The sequence below is a fragment of the Crinia signifera genome, chromosome 2 (genome assembly GCF_055691185.1).
Source record: "Crinia signifera chromosome 2, ASM5569118v1, whole genome shotgun sequence".
In the NCBI taxonomy this organism is placed as follows: Eukaryota; Metazoa; Chordata; class Amphibia; order Anura; family Myobatrachidae; genus Crinia; species Crinia signifera.
In genome coordinates this window covers 99,085,421-99,111,422 of record NC_139218.1, presented here as the reverse complement: position 1 = coordinate 99,111,422, position 26,002 = coordinate 99,085,421, and the positions used below count along the sequence as shown (strand labels likewise).

General features: G+C 42.5%; 1 protein-coding gene across 1 annotated transcript in view; it reads left to right on the top strand.

Annotated features, from left to right (window-relative positions):
- The window catches only part of RPGR (retinitis pigmentosa GTPase regulator), a 62,892-nt gene that overhangs the window by 5,025 nt on the left and 31,865 nt on the right, over window positions 1-26,002 (top strand). Inside the window, exons 2-6 of the mRNA XM_083172610.1 lie at window positions 6,942-7,067; window positions 9,519-9,611; window positions 15,235-15,297; window positions 16,729-16,887; window positions 24,021-24,170. Coding sequence (XP_083028736.1) covers window positions 6,942-7,067; window positions 9,519-9,611; window positions 15,235-15,297; window positions 16,729-16,887; window positions 24,021-24,170 — 591 coding nt within the window. The remainder of the gene's footprint in view (window positions 1-6,941; window positions 7,068-9,518; window positions 9,612-15,234; window positions 15,298-16,728; window positions 16,888-24,020; window positions 24,171-26,002) is intronic.

The following is a 26,002-nucleotide window of genomic DNA, read 5'->3' as shown; positions in this document are numbered from 1 at the left end:
AGTGAGCCGCCTTATGCCAGGGTGCCAATTGTCATTGAGTGGCCAGTTCCTTCCAGCTAACGCTGACAGCGGCAGACCTGGGTAATGCTGGGCAGGGATGGGGTGCTCGATTGGTGGCAGCAGATGTTCTGGATATCCTCAAAAGCGTCTTTCAGTAGGCTGTGCAGTGATGGTCACAGTGTCCACTCCCAAAGTGTGACACCAGTGGACTAGACCAGTGGTAGCCAACTCCAGTCCTCGAAAGCTACCAACAGTTCACATTTTCCAGACAGCCTAGCTGCTGCACAGGTGCACTGATTACTCACTAACACATTTTAAAAGATCCACAGGTGGAGCTAATTACTTCACTTATGATTCCACTGTTGGTAGCTCTCGAGGACTGGAGTTGGCTACCCCAGGACTAGACCATAGAAGATGCCAAAAATGTCCACCATAATTTCCATATGTAGGACAAATACTGTATCATCAGCCCTTCCACTGAATCTAAGGAGACGTGCAGGGGTAAGATAAGTCCTGTGTAGTATAAATGGTTTATTTTGTTGATCGCTATAGCTGCTGCGGATTCTTTGGGACTGCCAGGGGCACAGGACCACTGCTGTCATTTGTGGACTGAACTTTCATTTCCCATTTTTGCCTAGGACCAGGTAGATTTGATGATTGATGAACATTTATAATAAAGGCATAAACACACAAAATAAACATTAAAAACTGAACTTAGAATCCTACATTGAGGGAGGGACATCTGCAAATTGAGCATATGAAGCATGTCTAAGCTGTAGGTACCTATAGAAAAACATGTGTATGGGAGTTTAAAATCTGTTCGCAATTGTGCAGAAGACTTGAACACTGCAATATCATACATATGCTTTATAGTGAATATCCCCCCCCCCCCCCCTTTTTTAATTTGTGTTTATTGGAATAAATACAGATTATTGGCACACCTGGTCTGCAGCATAAATATCAAACATATAACAGATTAAGTCATTTTCTTCCATCACAGTGTCATACATTTTTGCAATCATTAACAAGAGATTGACATTCGAGATATAAAATGAGGATGTATGTTGTACCTTATAAGGTTTTCGTCTACATCTAAAACGGTGCCGAGCCATTGGCAAGTGTTTCCGTATTGTACCAAGTTGTCAATCTTATTACTTTGTGAATATTTTCTTTGGTAGAGGGAGGTAGTGTTAGTATATAAGGGAGCCATTTAGAGAAAAACTTAACTGAACGCAACTCTGCATCCAGTGAACATTCTGTCCAGTCCATTTGAAATAGGAACAATAGTCGAGGCATCATTAGGGAGATGGGTATATTTTCTTTTTGTATCCATTGGGATAATATTGTTTTCTTTGTAGCTGCTGCTATACGAGCCAATAACAGTTTTGTTCCCTTAGACATAGGTGGGGTTTGGGGTTCTATATGATTCCAAAAAGCCCACTCTATTGTTCTAGTAAAAGGTATATTCAAACTAGTATTGACGTAGTCTTGAACTAGTGTCCAGAGTGATTGTACAACTGTACAGGACCACAGGCAATGTACAATATCTGCGTCTGGGCACCCACATTTAAAACATAGAGAGTTATCTGAGATCCCTGTGAGGAGTCGGAATCTAGGAGTGTAATAGGCCCTATGGAGTATCTTCATATTCATTTCAGCATATGAGGAGGAGACCAATTGTTTGTTAAGCAAGTTGGTCAGTTGAATAATTTTTTGGAGGGTCCTATTTGGAAAGGAATTCTTCCATTTTGCTAATGCTGTCTCACACTTGGTATAATCTATCTCACGTCTTCTAAAGGAGTATATTAAGGATGTGGAGTAGGATGAATTAGGGCGTTGTCGTATTATGTTATCCAAAGGAAAATTTATCTCTGTGGATTGTAGACGAGTTAATATGTGTGTAACAAAACTACGCATTTGAAAGTAGGCAAACAAAGGGAAATTTATAGTAGGGTATTTGTCTTTTAGTTGAGATAGGGTTAATACTGTCGAACAAAGATCGAAGACCCTGGAGGTGCCAACTACGAATAACCTCGTTTGTCTGTCCTTCCTGAAAAGCTGGATTTTCTATCAAAGGTTGAAATAGTGAATTATCTGGGGTAAGGCCAAAGCGTCTCCGTATTTGGGTCTGAATATCCCCCTTTTTACCGTGCACCGTCCTAGCCTAGTTCCAGTAGTGCCCTGCGTTCCACTGTCATTATCTGCTTTTTAATGGTTGGAATTACAGGGTTATGGCAATACAACCCCCTACCTATATTTATTGATATCACATGTTGATTCACCTAGGCACTAAATTGTGAACCCGTATTGCATGGGGGATTTCTCTCTCCAATTACCTCACCCTGTCACCCTGCCTATACCAGTTGATACCATATGTAAATGTATTGATCTACCTTAGGTTTTAAAGTGTGACTCCGTATTTATAGGGGATTCTTTCCTTCATATATATTTTATACCCTGTCACATACGTGGGACTTGTTCCCTCCATTTAAAAAATTTCAACATTGAATATAGTGTATTTGGGTAAGGTCGACACATAGTGTGTGCCGACACAAGACTACAGACCAGGACTGCATTCTAAACCATTGTGTATATTCCATCATAGATATCCATCTGACTGGGAGTTATATGCACTAATTGTGAACCTGTATTGCATGGAGGATTTCTCTCTCCAATTACCCCACCCTGTCACCCTGCCTATACCAGTTGATGCTATATTTGAATGTATTGACTGACCTTAGGTTTTAAAGTGTGACTCCGTATTTATAGGGGATTCTTTCCTTCATATATATTTTCACCCTGTCACATACGTGGGACTTGTTCCCTCCATTCATCAAAAATTTCAACATTGAATATAGTGTATTTGGGTAAGGTCGACACAGGGTGTGTGCCGACACAAGACTACAGACCAGGACTGCATTCTAAACCATTGTGTATATTCCATCATAGATATCCATCTGACTGGGAGTTGTATGCACTAAATTGTGAACCTGTATTGCATGGAGGATTTCTCTCTCCAATTACCCCACCCTGTTACCCTGCCTATACCAGTTGATGCTATATTTGAATATATTGATTGACCTTAGGTTTTAAAGTGTGACTCCGTATTTATAGGGGATTCTTTCCTTCATATATATTTTCACCCTGTCACATACGTGGGACTTGTTCCCTCCATTCATCAAAAATTTCAACATTGAATATAGTGTATTTGGGTAAGGTCGACACATAGTGTGTGCCGACACAAGACTACAGACCAGGACTGCATTTTAAACCATTGTGTATATTCTATCATAGATATCCATCTGACTGGGAGTTGTATCAATTTTTGTTAGCCCATTTCTTTCTTGGGCTTGCGGCCAATTAGAGCAAGATATTTAGTCTTATGTGAAGTACAGATTGTGCATTTTCTGAAATCTCTTCCTTTTTTACTACCTTTGCACGGTATAGCAGCGACCCACAAGGAACAATACCAGAGTGCACCCTGTGCTTCCTTCTGCAATTCACTACCCAGATATACCGCTCAACCATTGTTCACTACGTCTACATGCGTACACACTGGACAGTAGCGTACACCTGGGATTAAAGTGAAATTGCTCTTCTTTTCTGGCATCTCCCATAGTCGGGGTTCTCTCATCCCCAGGGGACCCATCACCTGACTCTGCGCTGTCACTGTATAACAGGGCCAGGTTGGTCACCCCTGGAGACAGCAGAAACCTTCTTTTTGTCTTAACTCCTGTACCTGTGACGCTCGCAGAGTCCGCTCAACTATGCAGTTGTCCGGTTGCCATCATATGCACAGGCAGCAGCCACTAGGCGAGCATTTTCAACCCAGGTACTTCACCACAATTCTCAATTTCTCTTGGATCTTGCAGTCCAATTAGAGTGAGACTATACACAGTTTTCGACCATTAGAAAGTAATTAAGATAACAATAAGTTGTACTGCCAGACAGTGTGCCATTTGTTACGCATTTATTAGATATGTGTTTATGATAACCAATATGGTTAATTGAAGACGTGCTTAGTCTGAAATAATCCTTTACAGGAATACGCTGATATTACAGCCATATTGAATAGAGGCATTTAGCCCATTTTCAGACCCAGATATCATATTTTCACGATCTTTTCTCAATCTTTTCTATTCATGTTATCTGTATGTCCTTGTCTCATGTTCGTCTCTTGATCCATTAACAGGATCAATTTTAGTATTAATAAAGTTGATATTTTAGACTGATACGTTTATATTATAGAAGGCAGTGCCCCACCCGGGAGTTTCTTTCCTGATATTCTCTCTTGAATATCAACCCGTTTCCAATTGTACTTACCATACTCCCCGGGAGCACCTCCACAACGAGATTATAACATAATTTACTCACTCACATGTTGACTGGAGTTTAACCTTCTTACCTGCTAGCAAATCAGTCCTGTGCACCTGGCCCCCATCCCCTTCCCCTTTCCCCATTTTTTCAACTTTGTTCCACATGGAGTATCAGGGTCTAGAGCCATAAAACCAAGTATCCTGTGGATCACAGACCATATTTTGACCACCTGTAACAGTAGTGGGGGACCCTTGCTACAATCTTTTCTAGCAAGAAGGGTGCACTGTACAATTGGCACCTGACTGGCCTCATTCTGGGTGCACATACATCCTATTACTCGCTGCTTCTCACCTGAATTATGTGCTGACTGCACTCCCACCTTAAGTGCAGTGTACATCCGTTGGCACTCTTCCCCTATAAGATTTCAGACCTGGACATCTAGGTGCTCATATTTCCCAACCTGGGTGCTCTTGTCGCTAATGTTGCAATGCTTACTTTGTTCCTGACCATTGTTTTGTTTCACTTGTATTGAACTTATGCTTGTTATTGACCTCCATTTTATTTGCTTACTGCGTGTGTACTGTTTTGTCCATTTGTGTATGACCTGCCTATCTGACATTTCAACCCATCGCTAATTTGGTTAGTGATTATAGTTATCTTTAAAATACTAAAGAAATGCATTTGTTACTAAGAAATTTCCTGACTTTATACAGGAGGAGCTTGGCACTGTGGAATAACAATAAGAGGGCACTGTAGGAAATCTTTAATAAAATCACTACTAAGAAAAAGGACAATGATGTGCAAGGATGCACAGACCACATACAGGAAAATAAAAACACCTTGAAGGAGAGAAAATGTTAGGATGCTGTAAACAGTACAAAAGTGAAGATAAAAATAATAAAGTAATGCTATGAATAATTTATATAATGAAGTGCAGATGACAGAATTAGACAGATGAGGCAGAAGAGTGGAGCTTAGGATAGAGCGGAGGACAGAGAAAAACAACATCCATTACAATTTAAAAGATTGCATTGACATTTTGAACATTCTGGCATAATGCTTGTCTGCATTTCGAGCATGTCGGCATTTTAACTGTCTGTGAATAGTGGTCGGCATTTTGACTGTCTATATTTTGGTCTGTCTGTAAATCATATTGAACCCTACCAGAAGATATTGTATAAATTGCCTGTACACACTGTATGCTGTTCCAATTTACCATAGGGTGTACATATAGAGTGTAAGCTTGCCTGCAGGGCCCTCCTACCTCTTAGGGCGGTATTCAATCACGGGCAAATTTCGCCAGACGAAAAATAGGCAAGTTTTTTCGGCAAAAATCCAGCATCGGCGAAAACCACGTTGAGCAGTGATATTGAAGCAAAATCACGTATTTTGGCAAAATTGCAGCTGTTTTTACCAGTTTTTGCAGTAATTTTCAACCATCTCGATTTTGACCCCCCCCCCTCCCCCCCCCCAAAAAAACCGTGAAAGTGCATTGGCGAAAATGGCAAAAAAAAGGGCAAAAACGCCCCCGTGTTTAAATACTAATCTGCAAATTATTGCAGATTTTTTTTTGCCTGGCCAGGAAATTCAGGCGGGATTGGTTTGTTTTATCACTGTTTCCAATTGTAAAGCGCAACGGAATATGCTGCACTATATAACAAACTATAAAAAATATATATATATAGTTATTTCTAATGTAGATTGCCCTAGGAAGAAATCAATGTTGGCATTTGTATATTTGTGTTATACCATGTTCTCATTGCCGCCCCTGCAAAATCCCGGGTTTTTCTTGCCGGATTTTTGGGGGGGCACAGAGCTTGTCAGCTCAACAGACCCCCTTCACACTGCACCTCAGACCCGGGAATTTCCTGTGCTGCCCCTTTGACACTGCTTTCCATGGTCTGCCTTCCAACAAGGGTGTGGAATGTAATAGCAGCTGTGATTGGGTGTTGGGAAATTTGTACAAATTGCTGTGATAGGCTGTTTAAAAGCAGCTTTTATTGGCTGGCTAAAGATGATGTCACATATCACATGATTACATCCCCCAATGAGCTCGTTTTTGTGTGAAAAACCGAGGTCTGTGCTGTTCACACTGCCATACACCTGTGGTACCCAGGAAAAACCCTGCAAAAAACCCGGGTGTAATTGCAGGGGCATAACACCCGGGAATTTCACAAAGACCCTTTCACACTGAGACAGGACACGGGAATTTTCAGCTTGCCCCAGGAAATACCCGGGTTTTTGCGGCAGTGAGAACGGGGTATTAGTAGTAATACATAATGTAAATTAGGAATGAGTCTTTACAAACTGTGCAGGTATTTCAGGACCCATTTGCAAAAAATGTACTAAGATAGTTTCCTTGGCTTTATAATGTATTCAGCAAAGGGCATATAACTCTTTCCCTGATAAATCACAGGGAGTTGCCGGAGACCTGAAGTGCTTTATCGTTATTTGCCGAAAGATTCATTTGTCTATCAGCAGAAATACAAATGGCTTCTATTTTGGAAAAAAAAAAAGAAATACAAATGGCTTACATTTGAGTTTTACATTTCATAAACCATGCAGCACATCTATATAAGCTTTCAGTCTGGGCTTAATTAATTCTTCATTTATGTCTATATTAGATTCTGGAGCACTATTTACATTTGGGAAAAGTAAGTTTGCAGACAACTGTCCCAGCAAGTTTTGGTTAAAGAATGACAAACCTGCACACATAGCATGTGGAGATGAGCACACAGCTTTGGTTACAGGTGAGTCAAAACTTTGTCATTTTATTTTATTTTAAAGTATGGAGGGGTTCCGATGGTCGTTTCTCCAACCTTGGAATCAAGACTGCTAAATGCCTGACAGTTATGATCCCAACTTATGGGCTATTTTATTTCGTTGGGGTCTATGAGCAACAAGAATGCGGAAAAACACCAGGGATTCCCTTGCGATAAGCTTTATTAAAAGATGTCATTGAAAAAGTTATTTTTATTAAAAACAATTGGTTTAAACAACCCTACCAAATACCATTGTCTTCTGCAACATGCATCTCCCAGGTATTATTGTCGTGTGTTGTATTGCCTGCTGCAGCATTTCTTTACCTGGTAGTATTGTCAGGTGAAGCATGCATCTCCCACCTAGTATTGTCAGGTGAAGCATGTGTCTCCCACCTAGTATTGTCAGGTGAAGCATGTGTCTCCCACCTAGTATTGTCAGATGAAGCATGCGTCTCCCAGGTAGTATTGTCAGGTGAAGCATGCGTCTGTCACCTACTATTGTCAGGTGAAGCATGCGTCTCCCACCTAGTATTGTCAGGTGAAGCATGCGTCTCTCAGGTAGTATTGTCAGGTGAAGCATGCGTCTCCCACCTAGTATTGTCAGGTGAAGCATGCATCTCCCACCTAGTATTGTCAAGTGAAGCATGCATCTCCCACCTAGTATTGTCAGGTGAAGCATGCGTCTACCACCTAGTATTGTCAGGTGAAGCATGCGTCTACCACCTAGTATTGTCAGGTGAAGCATGCGTCTCCCACCTAGTATTGTCAGATGAAGTATGTGTCTCCCACCTAGTATTGTCAGGTGAAGCATGCGTCTCCCAGGTAGTATTGTCAGGTGAAGCATGCGTCTGCCACCTACTATTGTCAGGTGAAGCATGCATCTCCCACCTAGTATTGTCAGGTGAAGCATGCGTCTCTCAGGTAGTATTGTCAAGTGAAGAATGCATCTCTCATGTAGTATTTTCAGGTGAAGCATGCGTCTCTCAGGTAGTATTGTCAGGTGAAGCATGCGTCTCCCACCTAGTATTGTCAGGTGAAGCATGAATCTCCCCCCTAGTATTGTCAGGTGAAGCATGCGTCTCTCATGTAGTATTGTCCGGTGAAGCATGCATCTCCCAGGTATTATTATAATGTGAAGCATGCATCTCCCAGGTAGTATTATCATGTGAAACATGCATCTAGATATTATTTTCAGGTGAAGCATGTGTCTCCCAGGTAGTATTATCATGTGAAGCATGCGTCTCCCAGGTAGTATTATCATGTGAAGCATGCGTCTCCCAGGTAGTATTATCATGTGAAGCATGCGTCTCCCAGGTAGTATTATAATGTGAAGCATGCGTCTCTCAGGCAGTATTATCTTGTGAAGCATGCAATACCCAGGTATTATTATCATGTGAAGCATGCATCTCCCAGGTGGTATTGTCATGTGAAGCATGCATCTCCCAGGTATTATTTTCAGGTGAAGCATGTGTCTCCCAGGTAGTATTATCATGTGAAGCATGCGTCTCCCAGGTAGTATTATCATGCGAAGCATGCAATACCCAGGTAGTATTATCATGTGAAGCATGCGTCTCCCAGGTAGTATTATCATGTGAAGCATGCGTCTCCCAGGTAGTATTATCATGCGAAGCATGCAATACCCAGGTAGTATTATCATGCGAAGCATGCAATACCCAGGTAGTATTATCATGTGAAGCATGCGTCTCCCAGGTAGTAGTATCATGTGAAGCATGCAATACCCAGGTATTATTATAATGTGAAGCATGCGTCTCCCAGGTATTATTTTCATGTGAAGCATGCGTCTCCCAGGTAGTATTATCATGTGAAGCATGCGTCTCCCAGGTAGTATTATCATGTGAAGCATGCATCTCCCAGGTAGTATTATCATGTGAAGCATGCGTCTCCCAGGTAGTATTATCATGTGAAGCATTCGTCTCCCAGGTAGTATTATCATGTGAAGCATGCGTCTCCCAGGTAGTATTATCATGTGAAGCATGCGTCTCCCAGGTAGTATTATCAGGTGAAACATGTGTCTTCCAGGTAGTATTATGTGAAGCATGCAATACCCATGTAGTATTATCATGTGAAGCATGCAATACCCATGTAGTATTATCATGTGAAGCATGCAATACCCATGTAGTATTATCATGTGAAGCATGCGTCTCCCAGGTAGTAGTGTAGTATGTGACACAGCACATCAGAAAGTACTACCTTGAAGAGCTATAATTTAAGCTTACAGCCTTTTTCTCCTGAAATTGTTTTGGAACACAATCTACTTGTTTGTTTAAGATTTTATTTATGTCTCTAACTTTACCAATTATAATTTTAGTCCCTTTTAATGTTAATATTTTTGATTTAGCTTCCATCCCCTACAAATACTGTTAATAGAGATTGCATTGTAAGTGACAATTCTAAAACTGTTCTCTCCTATTTGATCAGAAAACGGCAAGCTCTATGTATTTGGGAGCAATGCTTGGGGGCAGCTGGGTATCGGATCTGGCAATGTCATCAACAAACCAACATGTGTCAAAGGTATGTTTTAAATGTTATTCTTAGGTTGTAATTAAGAAAAGGCTACTTCAAATTCCAGGGACTGTATATTGACATAGTCTTTACAAAATCCCAGAATAGCAAAAGTTCTAGAAAGATTGTACTTGGAGTTTGTGGAGGAACAGAAGTTTTCCACAGCCAGTGTGTCGGGTTGTGTGGAGTGAGGGCGTAGTAAATTCGGTACTTGTTTCCTAGCACGGCGACGCCGATTTTGATTCTAGTACATCTTATACAATCGCATTGCATGCAATATAGCGGCATGCGATACGATTCGATTTTTTTATTGTACAAGCACCCTGATGGGTGCTTACAATGTTAAATGCACCCCCATTGTCAATGCCACCTCCCCTATCAACGTCAATCCGAAGCGTGGCAAGCGCAGCGAGCCCGCAAAAGGCGGCAGTACGCGTCTTCCTACCTTTTCATAACCCCACTATCCACGACGGCGTGGAGTTGACTTTAGATAGTGTGGCGAGCGCAGCGATCCACCAAGCCCGAAGCGTGGCGAGCGGACACTTTACATGTATTCCGCGTTTACATGTATTCCGCGTCCCCTCGCGGGGCTTGCTGCGCTCGCCACGCTTCGGGCTCCTATTCCGCATCCCCTCGCAGGGCTCGCTTTGCTCGCCACGCTTCGGGCTCGGTGGCTCGCTGCGCTCGCCACACTATCTAAAATCAACTCCACGCCGATGTGGATAGTGGTGTTATGAAAAGGTTGGAGGATGCGTACTGCCGCCCCTCGCGGGCTCGCTGTGCTCGCGACGGTTCAGGTTGGCGTTGACAATAGGGGTGCATGTAACATTGTAAGCACCCATCATGGTGCTTGTACAATTAAAAATCGCATCGCATGCCATTTGCTAGCATGCAATGCTATGCGATATTTCATTGTACAAGCACTCCTGTCGCACACGACTAACTACGGTATGCGATGGGCGCCGTGCTAGGAAACAGGTACCGTAAATTCACAGTGCATCATGCTATATAAAGCTGTTCACAAATTACATTTAATTTTGCGTAATGAGGCAAAGGGATGAAGACCATCATTTTACTTAAAGGCTATTTATTCTTGTGCCAAAGAGCATATAGCAGTGGTTCCAAAGCTCTGTCTTCAAGGATCGCCAACAGTGCAGGTTTTCCAGGTCTCCCATTAATCACAAGCAAAATAATAAGCTCTAACTGGGTCTTTTAAAATGTGTCAGTGTGTAATGAGTACACCTGTATCCTCTCTCTTTAGCATTCTCATAGTAAATGCTCTAATTACTCCCAAATAAATTGCTATTCTGTTTATTTTTCTGTGAATCACAATCCTGTGTCTTTGCATTTCTCTCCTATCTGACATAGTACAATTGTCAATCGATTTATGTTTTATGGCTCATTTATTTATACAAGTTTTAGTAGGAATTATCCATGTGTTCTGGGAGTTTTCCCATAACAGAGGATGGGTATAAATTCTGTGATTGTGCTTGTGATTCTCAGTAACTTGACAGCTAAATCCTTTCCTAAATGAGTCAGCATTAAGCCATTAGATGGATGTTCTGTGGCACCACTATGTAGTATTTGCTCTGCTGGAAGCCATTTAAAATGCTTCATACAGGCATCTCTGTTGTAGGGTTATTTTAAATGATTATTACCTGTTTTGGTGGGAAAATTAAATCGGTAACAACACCCTCATTGCTCCCCTTACTTAAATCGTGGTGTCCTTCTGGGATTCACATCGTCTTGGCTGTTTTGGTTCCTGAATAATCATGGTCATTCACCAATTCAGAGGACTCAATTGGTGTAGGCTATAAAGATCACTCTTTTGCCTTTACCGACTACCTCCCGCCCTTATCACTCTACACATTTGGGCTGCTAGTGCAATGGTAATAGCCTAAAGCTGTGTGCACACAGGGGCGATAGGGGCTGAAATCGCTGGAAATATGGTCGCTGGCGACCATATTGGCAGTGATGGGAGTGTGCCCCAGCGATAAATCGCCGGGTGCGCGCTCCCGTTTTCAGCCCTGTTATAATCGATGGTCATAGGAGCTTGCTCCTGCGACCAGCTGATTACCTCTGCGGCACCGCCGGCAGAGGTTCCCTTTCATCAGCGACCATCGCTGGTCGCTGATGAAAAGGAGAAACTGAGCAATATATTGCTAGCAAAATATGGCTGAGCAATATATCTCCCCTGTTTGTACGGGGCTTTAGAACAGTTGCTGCCAGGACTTTAGGCCGCAACATGATTAAAGGGGGAGGGCTGCAATTTCATCAGGGAGGTCAGCAGCAAATGAGTGTCCTGGATATTTTATGTAAGTGGGTGAAAAAAAAAGTAGCTAAAAAACTAAGTTAATTAAATAAATAAATATTGTGCTGAATGGCAGAATTTACCACTAGAAACTATATTTACGATGTGATTGGTCCTCTCAGTAATTAATGAAAAAATACATTTCTCACAACTGGTTCTATATAGGATGTAGCCGAAAGGTTGATAATTATGTTGTTGGTAGTGCCAGTGGAGACTGATATTAAGCCTGGTAAAGTGTTAAAGTTGAAGGTGATAATGCACCAGCCAATCAGCTGTATTTGAAAAATAACAGAAGTTGATTGGATGGAGCATTATCACCTTCCACTTTTCCACTTTACCACGCTTAATACATCTGCCCCCCTGTTAGGTAAAACATGGGATACTGACATGTAATTAATGCAGTTTAAATTATTTTAACAATGTCTGCTTTCGACCTTCAAACATGATGACAAAGCATCCTAACACTGTCACTGATCTCATTATTGACACAATGACTGTCTGAAACCCATAATACATAAGAAACCCCATAACCATTCTCTGTGGGGTTTTGTAATGAAGTATATCATAAATAGAAGATATATAAGCAGCATAATATGGTTATCTGTTATGTAAAGTAGATTTCAATTAATTAAAATTGCCATATTAAGAATGTACTTGTCTTTTTTATGATACCAGTATTTATTTTTTGACATTATTATTATTATTATTATTATTATTATTACATGTTTCTACTGTGTTTAATTTAATTCATGCTGGCATTCATGATTACTTTTTTTTTTAAATTGAAATCAGATATTGACATAAAGGCATAGTTACCTTACAGCACTTTGTTTCTCATTAAACTGCACAGTGCATTATGTGGGAAATGTTGTGCCAGTTCCCTGATATGCTTCTTTGAATATTTCTTCCCTATAAGATTAACAATGTGTGTCACCCCAGCCAATCAGTCTTCAGAGCATTCCTGCATTGTAACGCTGACAAAATAACCTTCACTGACAAATGGCCTGTTTGCATTGATCATGTTTCTGTCTGTCATCAACTTGGTAGAGACGCGGTGAAAGAAAATCCTCTATTGTACATTCCTTCTTGGTATCCGTATTAATAATAAACAGATTCTCATGAATCTTGTGTGATTCTCGCTAAAGATTGCTGAAATGAATGTTGCATGCAGCTATGGATTTATTTATTTTATTAGGAACAAATATAACGCGCACACAATACCTGCTGCATACAACTAACAATGTCTCAAAATACAAAGGGCCGGAGCTTCAAAAAGTGATAAAGTGGACAGTGATAAACAACTAGCCATTCAGCTCCTACCTGTTCTTTTTCAAATTAGGTTGAATAAGATGGGTGCCCATCTTATGCAACCTCTTTCTCTTCCCCATATTTCCCCTAGTGCGCCCATCTTATACAACCTCATTCTCCTCCACATATTATACTTTGGTTGTCTCAGGGCAGCACCCACATGAATAGGATCCAAACAAACGTCAATATTCAGTTGTGTGTAGATAGACTTATCTATGATAGAAAGGTGTTGGAACACAGAGTGCATTGCAGCTTACTGCATAGACTGGTCAGAGTTCCCTTCCTGACCCCTGTCCACTGTTGAAAGCACCTACAATGAGCGCGGATTCTCAGAACTGGACCATGGAGGAATGGAAGAAGATGGCCCAAATTGATAAATAACTTTTTCTTTTATCTTGTGGATGGCCGGGTGCATGTGTGACATTTACCTGGTGATATGATGGAACCAGGTTGCACTATGGGAAGAAGGCAGGCTGGCAGATACATTTAATGCTCTGGGCTGTACAAGTACCACCTACCCCCACATTGTTGCTGCCCAAGGTCATCCCTTCATGTCAGACTTTTCCACATCTCTGCAAAACTTCAAATGGGCTCCCAAGGCTGACTTCTTCATTACACCCAGCCATCACTCATCCTAAGCCTCTGTGTCAGACTGCCCCTGTGTTACCCTTGGTTGTCTGTCCCTCCCTTTCGAATGTAAGCGCTTATCAGCAGTGTCCTCTTCCATCATGTGCTTTCCTTCTCTTAGATTATCTTCTATACCAGCACCTAGCACTCAGTTTCGACCACCCTGTTATAGTTGAGGGTCTTCTCCATTGAGGCAGAAATGTTTATATACCATGTCCTACATTGTCTTGTACTATAAAGGCCTGTACACACGAGGCGATGAGAGCCAGAGGTGCTGAGTGTTGCTTAAGCAAGATCGCTCAGCACACATTGCGGCACACATGCGGTGCACCCGTGATGTATGCTGAAAAATCTGTGCTCAGCTACTGTAGGTTTTTCTTATGCTGACAGGCAAAACCCCATGATCTTAACAGGTCTTTCCCTGCAGGTGATGGCGACATGTGACCCGCGCAATGCTGGGGGCATACACACGGACCGATCCGTGCTCCTTTTCTAAACAATCTAGTCAGATCGCTTAGAAATGGGGCTGAAATCGCCCCGTGTGTATACCCCTTACATTTTTTTCCCCTGTCTTTTTCCTTTGTTTATTTTTTTTTGGTTAGACACTGCGGAACCGTGGTGGCACCATAGAAAGCAAGGATGGGGAACCTTCGGCCCTCCAGCTGTTGTGGAACTACACATCTCAGCATGCCCTGCAACAGTTGTAGCATGGCCACATAGCAAAACTGTAGCAAGGCATTCTGGAATGTGTAGTTCCACAACAGCTGGAGGGCCGAAGGTTCCCCATCCCTGATATAAAGTAAGAAGCATGATTGTATGGCTGTATGTAGTGATCTTCCTCAAGTTAAATGACACTAGTAACCAGCATTATGCTATCAATGTAAATTGTGTCCACATGAATGAGTCTTAACCATCTTGGGGGAATAAAATTCCTGGAAATTTAATTATTATGATCTAAAACTTTTTAGTAGACCAGGGTTGCCGACTTGCAAAAAATCCTCTCCGGGAGAAGCCCGGAGAGGAATCTTTCCTTACGAGTTTGGGGGGGGGGGGCTTAACGGTGACGTCATTAAGCCCCGCCGGCAAATAGCCAAAATAACTGATCTCCATGAGGAGGCGGGGCTAAAATGACACGGTTGTGCCATTTTAGCTCCGCCCCCTCCTCTGAGACCCGCGGATTGCGGCATTTAAATGCCGCAATCGGGGGGGCTCAGTGGGGGTCCCCCTGATTCCGGGAGGGTTGCCCACCCTTCCGGGGGCTGGGAGGGGGGACCCGATTTTCGGGAGACTCCCGCAAATTCCGGGAGGGTCGGCAACCCTGTAATAGACATGTATTTCAGTGCGGCTGATTCAAAAAAGTCAGGTTTGTATTTCTTTGTTTTGCAGGATTAAAATCAGTGAAGGTAAAATTTGCTGCTTGTGGAAGAAATCACACTTTGGTTTGTACAGGTAAAATTTGTTTCATAAAGCTATTTGTTATACTCTCAGTAGTGTCTATATGTACTACAAATTACCACAGTACTGCAGCATGACGCGGCCAACAGACACCATTTCCAGCCCGATTACCTGTTCAACTGATCCGGTCTGCCAGCAGATCCACAGGTTGGGGGAATAACAGAATGTAACCCTTTGAGTGCTAACATTGCTGTGAGAGAGCCTCAAAATATCAGCATCGCTCACAGCGACTGTTCTTTTAGTAATAAATACAAATGCAGCCAAGTCAATTCATTGAAGTTTAGTTAAATATTGTACCCAAAATGCTGGCATTATTAGCGGATATTTTGAGGATCTCTAACAGAATTGTTGGCAACGAAGGGTTAAAATACATGTTGGACTTATCCCTGTATCCCGCTGTGTGCAAAATGGAGAATTGCCTCCATTTCTGCCTGATTTATAGGCCCCATAACGTGGATATACAAAAAAAGATTTCAATCCAAAAAATCGTGCGCTTAATAAAGCAGCCCTGGTAACCACTTTCACGGATTTTGAAGAACCACTTCAAACAAGAAAATTAACATACAATACCAATAGATTGTGAATAGGTCTCCTGGGCGCTAAGGCAAACATCCAAATTTAGTCCAGAAGATATACCCAAAAAAGAGAAAAAAATGCTACAATAGTGTGATATTGTTTTAACATATAATTCAATTTTGGCAGTAATCAGATGCTGGACTCGTACCCTAAAATGTGGTCTACATAAGGTGTACACCTTATGTAGACCACATTTTAGGGTACGAGTCCAGCATCTGATTACTGCCAAAATTGAATTATATGTTAAAACAATATCACACTATTGTAGCATTTTTTTCTCTTTTTTGGGTATATCTTCTGGACTAAATTTGGATGTTTGCCTTAGCGCCCAGGAGACCTACCCATAACGTGGATAATTGCACCAAGTATAAGAATACAAATGAGAATCAGCAGCGCATTTTCATGGAATGCATTGTGTTTATTGCTGAAAATTAGCAATAGTTCTTGAGATACATTTTTCTGCTCCTATATGTTGGCACACACACACTTACAGTCTTTAAATATCCACATTAACTTTAGCCTCGGCCTGATGTCTTGTTGTCCAAGACAAATAGAATGGGTGATGAATCTGTCATCTTAGACTAGAGCAAAGGTACTCAACATGTGGCCCTCTGTACATCCCAGTATGCCCTGCCACAGTTTTTTACCGTTAGGGGATGCCAAAACTATTACAGGGCATGCTGGGATGTGTAGGTCTAAAACAGCTGGAGGGTGATATGTTGAGCACCTCTGGACTATAGGTTGTTGTACCATGTGATGAGTAGCCTGTACCATGTGACGAGTAGCCTGTACCATGTGCAGTTTTATAATGAAAATATAAGTGTGTGTGTGGTGGTTTATCTGTTGCAGAACAAGGAAAGGTTTACTCTGCGGGATGGAACAGTGAAGGACAGCTGGGGCTTGGTGACACTACAGAAAGGACAGGTTTTCATGAAATTACCTTCTTTAACACTCAGAACAAGATCAAACAGCTATCGGCTGGATCTAATACATCAGCAGCTCTAACAGGTAGGAGCTGTAACACATAACACTTCTAGGTCCGTGCCTGAACAATCAGAAATGTGTTTCAATTAACCCTATATGAAATTATAAAAAAAAAAAAAGTGACGAGAATACATGGGAAAACTCCCGACGCTCACCCGCTAGGTATTGTCCTTTTCCTGGTACTAACACATTTAGTTCTGGCTATTGGAATCCCTGTGTTACCTGCTGTCTAAAACTTCCTAAAGGGTTAAATTTTCTTTGCACATAAAACCTTTGTGTCATTGTGCGCTGCCGTAGTTACAAGTAACCGTTTGAGGTGCATTGTAAAACTGTGACAAGTCCGGTCAATACACGGATGGTAGACCTCCTGGGATACCAGGTGCAGTATAAGTAGGATCACTTAGTCAAACAGCAGAAGCTGCAGCTGTGGATAAAGGTGGACACAGAATTTCCTCAAATGGTCTTATTCAAAGTCTATGTTAAGACACTCTATAGGAGAATCAATATTTTCACCAATATACTAACACCAATATACTAATTGAATATTTGTTAGTATTTATGTAATAACATATGAATTGTGCTATGCCATTTTATTAAGTTATATTTTATCATATATCTGATGAATTAATAAGAGTGCCCCAGAAAATGTATTTATTAGCAGTTTCTGATCTAGCGCACACATATTCCGCAGCGCTTTACAGAGAATATTTGAACAGTCACATCAGTCCCTGCCCCGTGGAGCTTACAATCTATATTCCCTACCACATGTACACGCACACACATTCACTCTTGGGTTCATTTTGTTGGGAGCCAATTAACCTACCAGCATATTTTAGGATTGTGGGAGGAAATCCCGCTGTGAGAATCCCCTCACATGCATCCGCACAGGTGAAAAATGCAACCATCAAATGATTTTTTTTTTCCCCAGTTGCAAATAAAAGTCAGTCTAGACTGTCTTTTATTTCCATCAGAGATGGCTGAAAAGGGGGCAGGCGCTGACGTCAGCTACCCGCCCCGAGCAGGTATCAACCCACCTGTATTCACAGGGGAACGCACAGGGTTTTCATGTGGATTGCCGCCCATACACGCTGCGATCCCAGCGGTGCGATGTGTGCTTTGAGGTGCGCGCTCCCGCGGCACCTCATCGCACAGTACAAAAAGTATGTGCTGCACATACTTTTTGTACTTGCTTTTTATCACATCACATTGCATGCACAAGGCATGCAATGCGATGTGATGGATGCTATTTAAGCCCAGAACGCACGCCGGGATCGCAGCGTGTATGGGCAGCTGATGTCCAAAAAACACTGGGTGTTCCCCTGCACCAGCCCTCTGTCCGCCTCCTTACCATGCGAATGTCTCTGCGAGTGTTATATTTGCTGGAGGTGTTCGCACAGGGGTCTGTGCATGTGTATTTTCACACATGCGCAGACTCGCACCACCGGAAACGGGGCTGAATTTGGCCCCGACTGATCAAACATGAATCAGGCCCATAGTTTATAAAAGCAACTGTATTTTGTGCTATTTTCCCATGGGATACATACGATATCTTGGCGGTGTGGATGCCGGCGGTCAAAATACCCACCCCGCCATCCCGATATGGAGAATCCTGACAGGGGCTTTGTTAGTAATCTAACTCTCTACCCCTACCACCCTCACCCTTACCCTTGTACCGTTCTGCCTAAACCCCCCTCACCCTGCAGCCTAACCCGAATTCCCTCCCTGCAGCCTTACCTCTATCCCTCACAGCCTAACCCTAAGTCGCCCTCCCCCACTAGTGCCTAAACCTACCACCCCCTTTCTCAGCCCACAGCGAGACATCTGTCCTTTTGTAGTGGCACCGCTATGTGTGGAGTACTGAGAGGCTCTGTGAGTAGTGAAAGAACAATAATCAGCCAGGAACATTAGTGAAAAGGTACGATGCTAAAATAAAGCAAGAGAATTGATGAGATGAAGGACATAGCAACCTAGAGAGATACAATCAAGAGATCGAATGAGAGAGAAAATAGCTAGTGAGGCTGACTGTTCAGGGTGAGAAAGTGGAGAGTTGAAAATAATTGAAATCTGAAATAACAGATTGTAAGGACAGCGGCAAAAACTGATTACATGTATAGCAATAAAGCAAAACTGATAACTGGGAGAAACGAATGATAATTGAAGGAAGTCATCACTAGAACAAAGCAGATGTGTGACTGACAGGCAGCAGGGAGAAAGAAACCGGCTTTAACTAAAACTGCAGATAACAAAAGTGTTTTATAAACTAAAAAAGTTGAGCCAGAAGGATAAAGCAAAAGAACAAAATATTCTTCCAGGATTTAATAAGTTTAAACAAGAGACTTTTCCTTAAATAGAGGAGAGAAATAGTGGGAACTAAAAACCAGCTGTTTTTAAGTGACCTTAAAGTATCCGAAGAGAAAAAGCAATTGCTGATAGAAGCAGGTAAGGTGAGTCTGAATATACTAAGCAACAGGTTTCCAAGCAAAAGCTTTATTTAAAGGGGCAATGGTATAAAACTAAAACTGGGCATGCATTATATTTAATATCATTGCTTCTTTACTATATCAGCCATATTCCCACCAGTTTCGTAAAGCACCGCTTAGTAAATCTATCCCCTGGGCACACACAGATGTTTGGATATTAAGGATAAAACCAGGGCTTGGGTGAGAGAAATGGTGGTGAGTTGCTAGAGTAGTGAAGGATTATATAACACAGAAGTCCTCCGCAGTAAGAGCAACACCGGACACTACTGCAGGGAGACTTTCATTACCTGGATTGAAAGAATTTGGGTAAAATCTGTTTGGGTGATTCTGGTTGACTATTGCAGCTTTGCAGGTCCCTCTTACGCTGTCCGGCACCTGCCTACACAAACGCTCCCCCCCCCCCCCCCCCCCCCCCCTCTTCACATTCTGAAATCATTCAATGGTCGCCAACCATCGAATGATTTAGCAAGCGCTCGCAGATGTAAGACCCTCTCTGGTGTGAGTGCGAGTGCCCTGTACGGGAAGCGGGTGGGCATTTGACACCCGCTGACGTCAGCTGCCTGCATCCGCGTCATGGGTGAATTGGGTGTATGTGCATGCGCAGTGTCTAAAAATGGCTCCCCTGTGAGGCTGCGCAGGGGAGTGATTCAACTAGAATCTCCAACTGTGTGTCTTGGCAATGCTACTAGTTTCACTCACCTGCAGGACACAGAGGACTAATACCCCTTTTCCACTAGCAACCTGGGTCGGACCCGGTAATTTGTACCCGGTTCGAACCCGGGTGGGACATGGGTAGGAGACACATTTCCACTACAGTGCTACCCGGTAAATTGCCTGATCATCCCCTTTTACACTTAACCCGGGTAAGGCCTTTTTTTCCCTATAGATTACATAAGAAAAAGCCTTTTTAAAGGGCTTTACCATGGGAGGCCACAAAATAGGGCCACCATTACACCAAAAGGGCCACCATTAAAAATATTACCATATTAGAAGAAGAGACCACACTCATTTCTTTTAAAATAACTTTTTTTTTTACTGGCAAATATTACCACACTCATTTCTTTTAAAATAACATTTTTAATATTTTACTGTAAAATATTAAATATTTGGAACTTTTAAAAGTTTCTTCACACAACACAAGAAAAGACATGCCAAAAAAGGGTAACAAACAGAGTCCTGGGTGCTTCTTTCTGGTGTTATGCTGCCTTGCCTTAACCCAGTGGTTCCCAACCCTGGTCCTCAAGTACCCCCAACAGTGCACGTTTTGCAGGTCTCCACACAGAATCACAAGTGCTATAATTAGCTCCACCTGTGGATCTTTTCAAATGTGCCTGAATAATGAGTGCACCTGCCGGGTGACCTGGAAAACGTGCACTGTTGGGGGTACTTGAGGACCAGGGTTGGGAACCACTGCCTTAACCTGAGGGCTATTCCTTCTTAGCCCCAATAGAAGCAATGCAAATAGGTATTTTGGTAAGGAATCTGATGTAGCGCCTTCTTCCTTACCAAAAAACCTATTGACAAGAAAAGACATGCCAAAAAAGGGTAACAAACAGAGTCAGGTAAAATGTTTGCCGTACACCTGAGCCTTTGGCATACATAACAATGAAAAAAGTGCACGTAAACATGTTAAAAAACAAGTGCCCATAAAAAAATTTAAAAGTGCAAGATGTAGGCTTTAACCAAACTGTGCCCACAAGGCGACTGAATGCAATAAATGTATTTAACATTGTTATTGCAATAATGCAATAAAGAATTTTGAAGAAAAAAAAACAAGTATTTCTTATGACAAATTACAATATATACCGTAAATTCAGGGGAGTCTAGGTTTGGCAGCAGCGTGTTGTCACGGCTAGTGGTGTTTGCCTCACTGTACTCTGGGTTTAGTGGGGCACTGGTAGCAGTGCTGGAGGCATAGCTAATGGAAGTGTTGGGGGCGTGGCTAGCACCAGTGGTGGGGTGGTAGCTAATTGCTGTGCTGGGGGCATGGCTACTGGGGCCTCTATATGGTAGAGGCTCTCGGTGTGGCTGTTGCTCACACGAAGTGCTAGGGGCGGAGGGAGTTGGCCCTCTACTGTATTGGCCATATGCATACTCATGGTGTACTGGGTATGCTGGGGCCTGTGAAGCATGTGGCGGACACGTTGGATAATGAGGAGGTGGCATATACCCACGATTAAGTATCTGTTCCAAGAAGGACAATTGTCTGTCCTGCATGTCCTTTAATTGATCCAAGAAAGAGTGCTGCATCTGTCTTTCATTTTCTAAAAACTTCTCCATACGAGCATCCTCATTGGCCTGCATGTCGGAGTCTATTTCACGCAGTTGATCTATTACTATTGAAGAGAAAGCTCTCGCTGCTTGATCGGAACGGTTTGCTTTTTTCTTCTTTGGCGGCACCTTGTAAACTGCAAGTGGGACAAACAAAAATACACTATAAACATAAAATAGCAGAGGTGTTTGCAGCCCTGTGCTTGCGGCCCTATCCCACCTGCACACTTGCGGCACTCTGCAACATATACCGTTGATTACTGGGATAAATGTTATTTTTACTTACTATTTGAAAGCAGTTTTGGTGTTTGATGTTCAGTCGCTTGCTCCGTTGCTGTTTCGGACCCCTCCTCCACCATGGACTGTGCGGTGTCAGACAAAGCAGACCTATTAAGTAGACTGCACTCTTCATCGCCATCTTCCGAAATCAGGAGCGGAGAAGTTGGGCAGCACGGTGACATTGCCATGGTGGACTGTGTGTCAGGTGGCTCCTGGCTACTCTCCATTGGTGGCTCCTGGCTACTCTCCATCTGGCTGGTCAACGAGGATGACAGTGCCACAGGATTAATCAGAGCTGTGTTGCCAAATGCCCTGCAGCATAGATCGTAATGGACCCACTCGACACGTGCGGCACCGCTTTTTTTCCTGTTCTGGTCAGAGACCTTGGTGAACTGCCTCTTTAGTGCTTTCAATTTGTTAAGCACTTGCTGGTGAGAGCGGTGTATCCCCCTAGACTCCAGCATCTGGGCAATATTTCTGTACAAGATTGCGTCTTTTACGGTACCAGTCACCTGGCGCTTGATTTCCTCCTCTGCCCTAATGAGCAGCAGCTCCTTCACTTCAGCATCAGACCAAATGCTGGCAGCCATAATGAAGTTGTGCTGCGGGATGATTAGCAGTGTCCGCTGGGGCAGCCTGTGGTGCTGGCGGCAGAGAGGAAGGTGGCTGCTGGAGCAGCCTCTGATACAGCAGGGGAAAGTCAGCAGGACAGACATGCAGCACATGTGCACACAACGCTGTCCTCCGTGCTATGTGCGCAGTCTGCGGGGCTCTGTGTGATGACATCACTCAACAGCGCCCCAGCAGCACCAATCAGTGAAGATTTTTACATGCTCAGTCAAATAACCCGGTTAGGGAGCGTTTCCACTACCCTTGAAGCCGGGTGCTAACCGGGTGCTACCCTGATCATGACCTGGGTAGGATTGCCGGGGAATCCAAACCGGGTTATTTGAAAAGGAGCATTTCCACTAGCAGAAAAACCCGGGTAGAAGCGCGTCCCCGCGGAGATTACCGGGTTATTTCTTCTAGTGGAAAAGGGGTATAAGATACCGCTAGACATACAGTATAGGGACAGATATGGTAGTAATATGGGCAGGAATTGGACACTAAACCTACTGGTGACATTGGGGATAAATTACAAACATATGAAATATATGGACATATATATGGTCTTATAGAAAGCTGCTTCATATATATAATTTTATTTATTTATTCTTCATACTCTTCATGATTTATATGTTTAGTTTTTATGTACATTTTTGTATGTGATCTATGACCGTTCATACTAAACTTTTCTATATATATATATATAAAAATTTATATTGGTCCTTATTCTGGTTCACTCGCAAAAGAAAATTCCTTCTCAAAATGGACAAAACGATGTGCACTGCGGGTGCAGAGAGAATTAGATTTGGGTGGGGTTTTACTTCAAACTTATCTCTATATTGCAGTATAAAAATGAAGCACTCTGTATTTTCCCTTCACAGAAACCAAATAACTCACCCAAATCTAACTGTCTCTGCACATGTTACATCTGCCCCACCTGCAGTGCACATGGTTTTGTCCATTTGAGAAGGAATTTGCCTTTGCGGGTGAACCAGAATAAGGGCCATTATTTGAATTATCTTCGTTTGTTGAGAGTCTTTCTTTTATGTCAGCCAGCTAAAAACCACACCATTACACTAAGCACAGGTAATTACCTTTCTGAGTTTAGTGATTACATTGTAAACAAATTGAGTAAAGCCAACCTCTTATATAGTGAATATTTTAGTAATTATTGTAGACTTCTATTTATTGCAAATAAAATGATGAAACTATATAACCTTTATGTAATGTGTGTATACAGAATAAGTAGGACACTGACAGCTGTATGAAATGTCTGTTTATTTGTGCTGGATTTCCTACCGATTAAAGCAGAATGTTACTGCAAGCATTTATTATACATAACAGGTGCTATGAAAGACAAACCTCATTCTACTTACAGTCTCTTGTGAGATGAATCTTCCTTTAGTCCTTGCAGTAACAGAACATCATTCTGTTTCATTGTACAAGAAAAAGAATTGTATTCCTATAAATAACACATACTAGTTTGTGCTACAGCAGTATTTCTGGTTTACTTTATTTTAGTGGATGGCAAGCTGTTCATGTGGGGTGAAAACGTGGAAGGTCAGCTTGGCCTTGGCAATGAGAAAAATATCTGTTCCCCTCACCAAGTGGACATTGGGAAGCCTGTTTCGTGGATTTCCTGTGGTTATTACCACTCTGCATTTGTAACGCGTAAGTAAAGTTCATAGCGTTTATGGATGTAGATAGCAAATATTGATGTATGGTGAATGTATGTACATACAACAGTGGTTCCCAAACTGTGCACCTAGGCTCCCTGGGGTGCCTCGGGACACTTGCAGGGGTTCCCCCGGGTTGGTGGTCCAGGACCAATTCAAATTATTTATGATCAATTATTTATGGACAAAACCAGTGCTGGTGGCTGCCAATCATAAAATATATGGACAAACAGAAGCAAATCCTGCCCTTTACCACATAACTGAACTGAAGAATGACATAAAAACACAATCTACTTAATGTTATATTTATATTTCTACACCTAGGGGTGCCGCAATAAGATTCTAATACTCTAGGGTGCGTGATTCAAAAAAGAATGGGAACCCCTGACATACAACATTGTTTATTGAGCAATATATCATTTTTTTTTTTCATCCTTATGTGTTTAAAGCAGTGGTTCCCAAACTGTGCGCCGTGACTCCCTGGGGTGCCTCGGGACACATGCAGGGGTGCCCTGGGTTGATGGTCCAGGACTAATTAAAATTATTAATGGTTAATTATTTATAAGCAAAACCAGTGCTGGTGGCTGGCAATCATAAAATGTGTACAAACAGAAGCAAATCCTGCCCTTTACCACATAACTGCCGCTAAGAATCACATATAAACCCAATCTAATTAAAAAAAATTTGGCTTAAGGGTGCCGTGAAAAAATTCTTATACTCTAGGGTGCCGTGATTCAAAAAAGATTGGGAACCCCTGGTTTAAAGTGTTCATACCAGAAGTAGAAACACTCAAAATATTCCATGAATCCTCATTTAAATTAAATGGGGGAGAAAAATATTATACCCTTTTTTTTCATTTTTAAAATGTGGTAATTCTGTTTTGCAGCCAAACATAACATGTAACATTGGCTACTGCCAGCCTCACAAGTCCCTGCTCGGCAGGTTTGTTCTGGAAATGGGTCGGATTAAAAATGTAATTTCAAAGTCCTTAATGCTAACATTTTAATGTCTACTTTTCCATTTTCTCTTAAAATAATGCTTTCTTTTTCCTCATTTTATGTCTTAGCTTAACCCTTTGAGCGCCAATGTTGCTGTGAGAGATGTGCAAAATATCCACTAGAAATGCCGGCGTGGCTCACAGCGACTGTTCTTTTTTTGGCTCAATGTTTAACAAAACTTAATTGACTTCAGTGGTTCATATTCCCTGACTTCGACCCTGGCATTTTTTGGTGGATATTTTACATCTCTCACCGCAACGTTGGCACTCAAAGGGTTAAAATAATCATGAGTGCTTCCAATGTTTGATATGCGTAGACAAGTGCTTCACCATGTACAATGTACCTGGAAGGGAATACATATGCGAGACTGGCAGCCGGGATGCAGGTGGTCAGAAGACCTACAGCGGCATCCCACTGATCAAATCCCTGACAGGAACTGGGTAAGGATACTTGCCCCCTACCCCTCTAACCTTCCCCATTTGTGCCTAACCCCTCCCCAGCAGTCTAACCCTTACCCTCCTTTTTAGTGCGCCCCCCCCTATAGTGCCTAATCTTCCCTCCCTGCTGCAGTCTAACACTAACTCCCCCCCCCCCCCCCCCCCCCGCTCCCTGACCCTAAACCCTCCCTCCAATGCCTAAACCCACCCCCATGCCCAGAAGCCTAATTCTAAGGGACTCTGGCATACTTCTGTTCGGGATGCCTGCATTAGCATCACCAGTAATGTTGTGCATCTGGAGCCTGAGTTGTGGCTGCCAGTTGGGATTCTGGTGCTGATATTTCGACCACAGGCATCTGAATAACCAACTTCCTAACCTGCCTAATCTGACA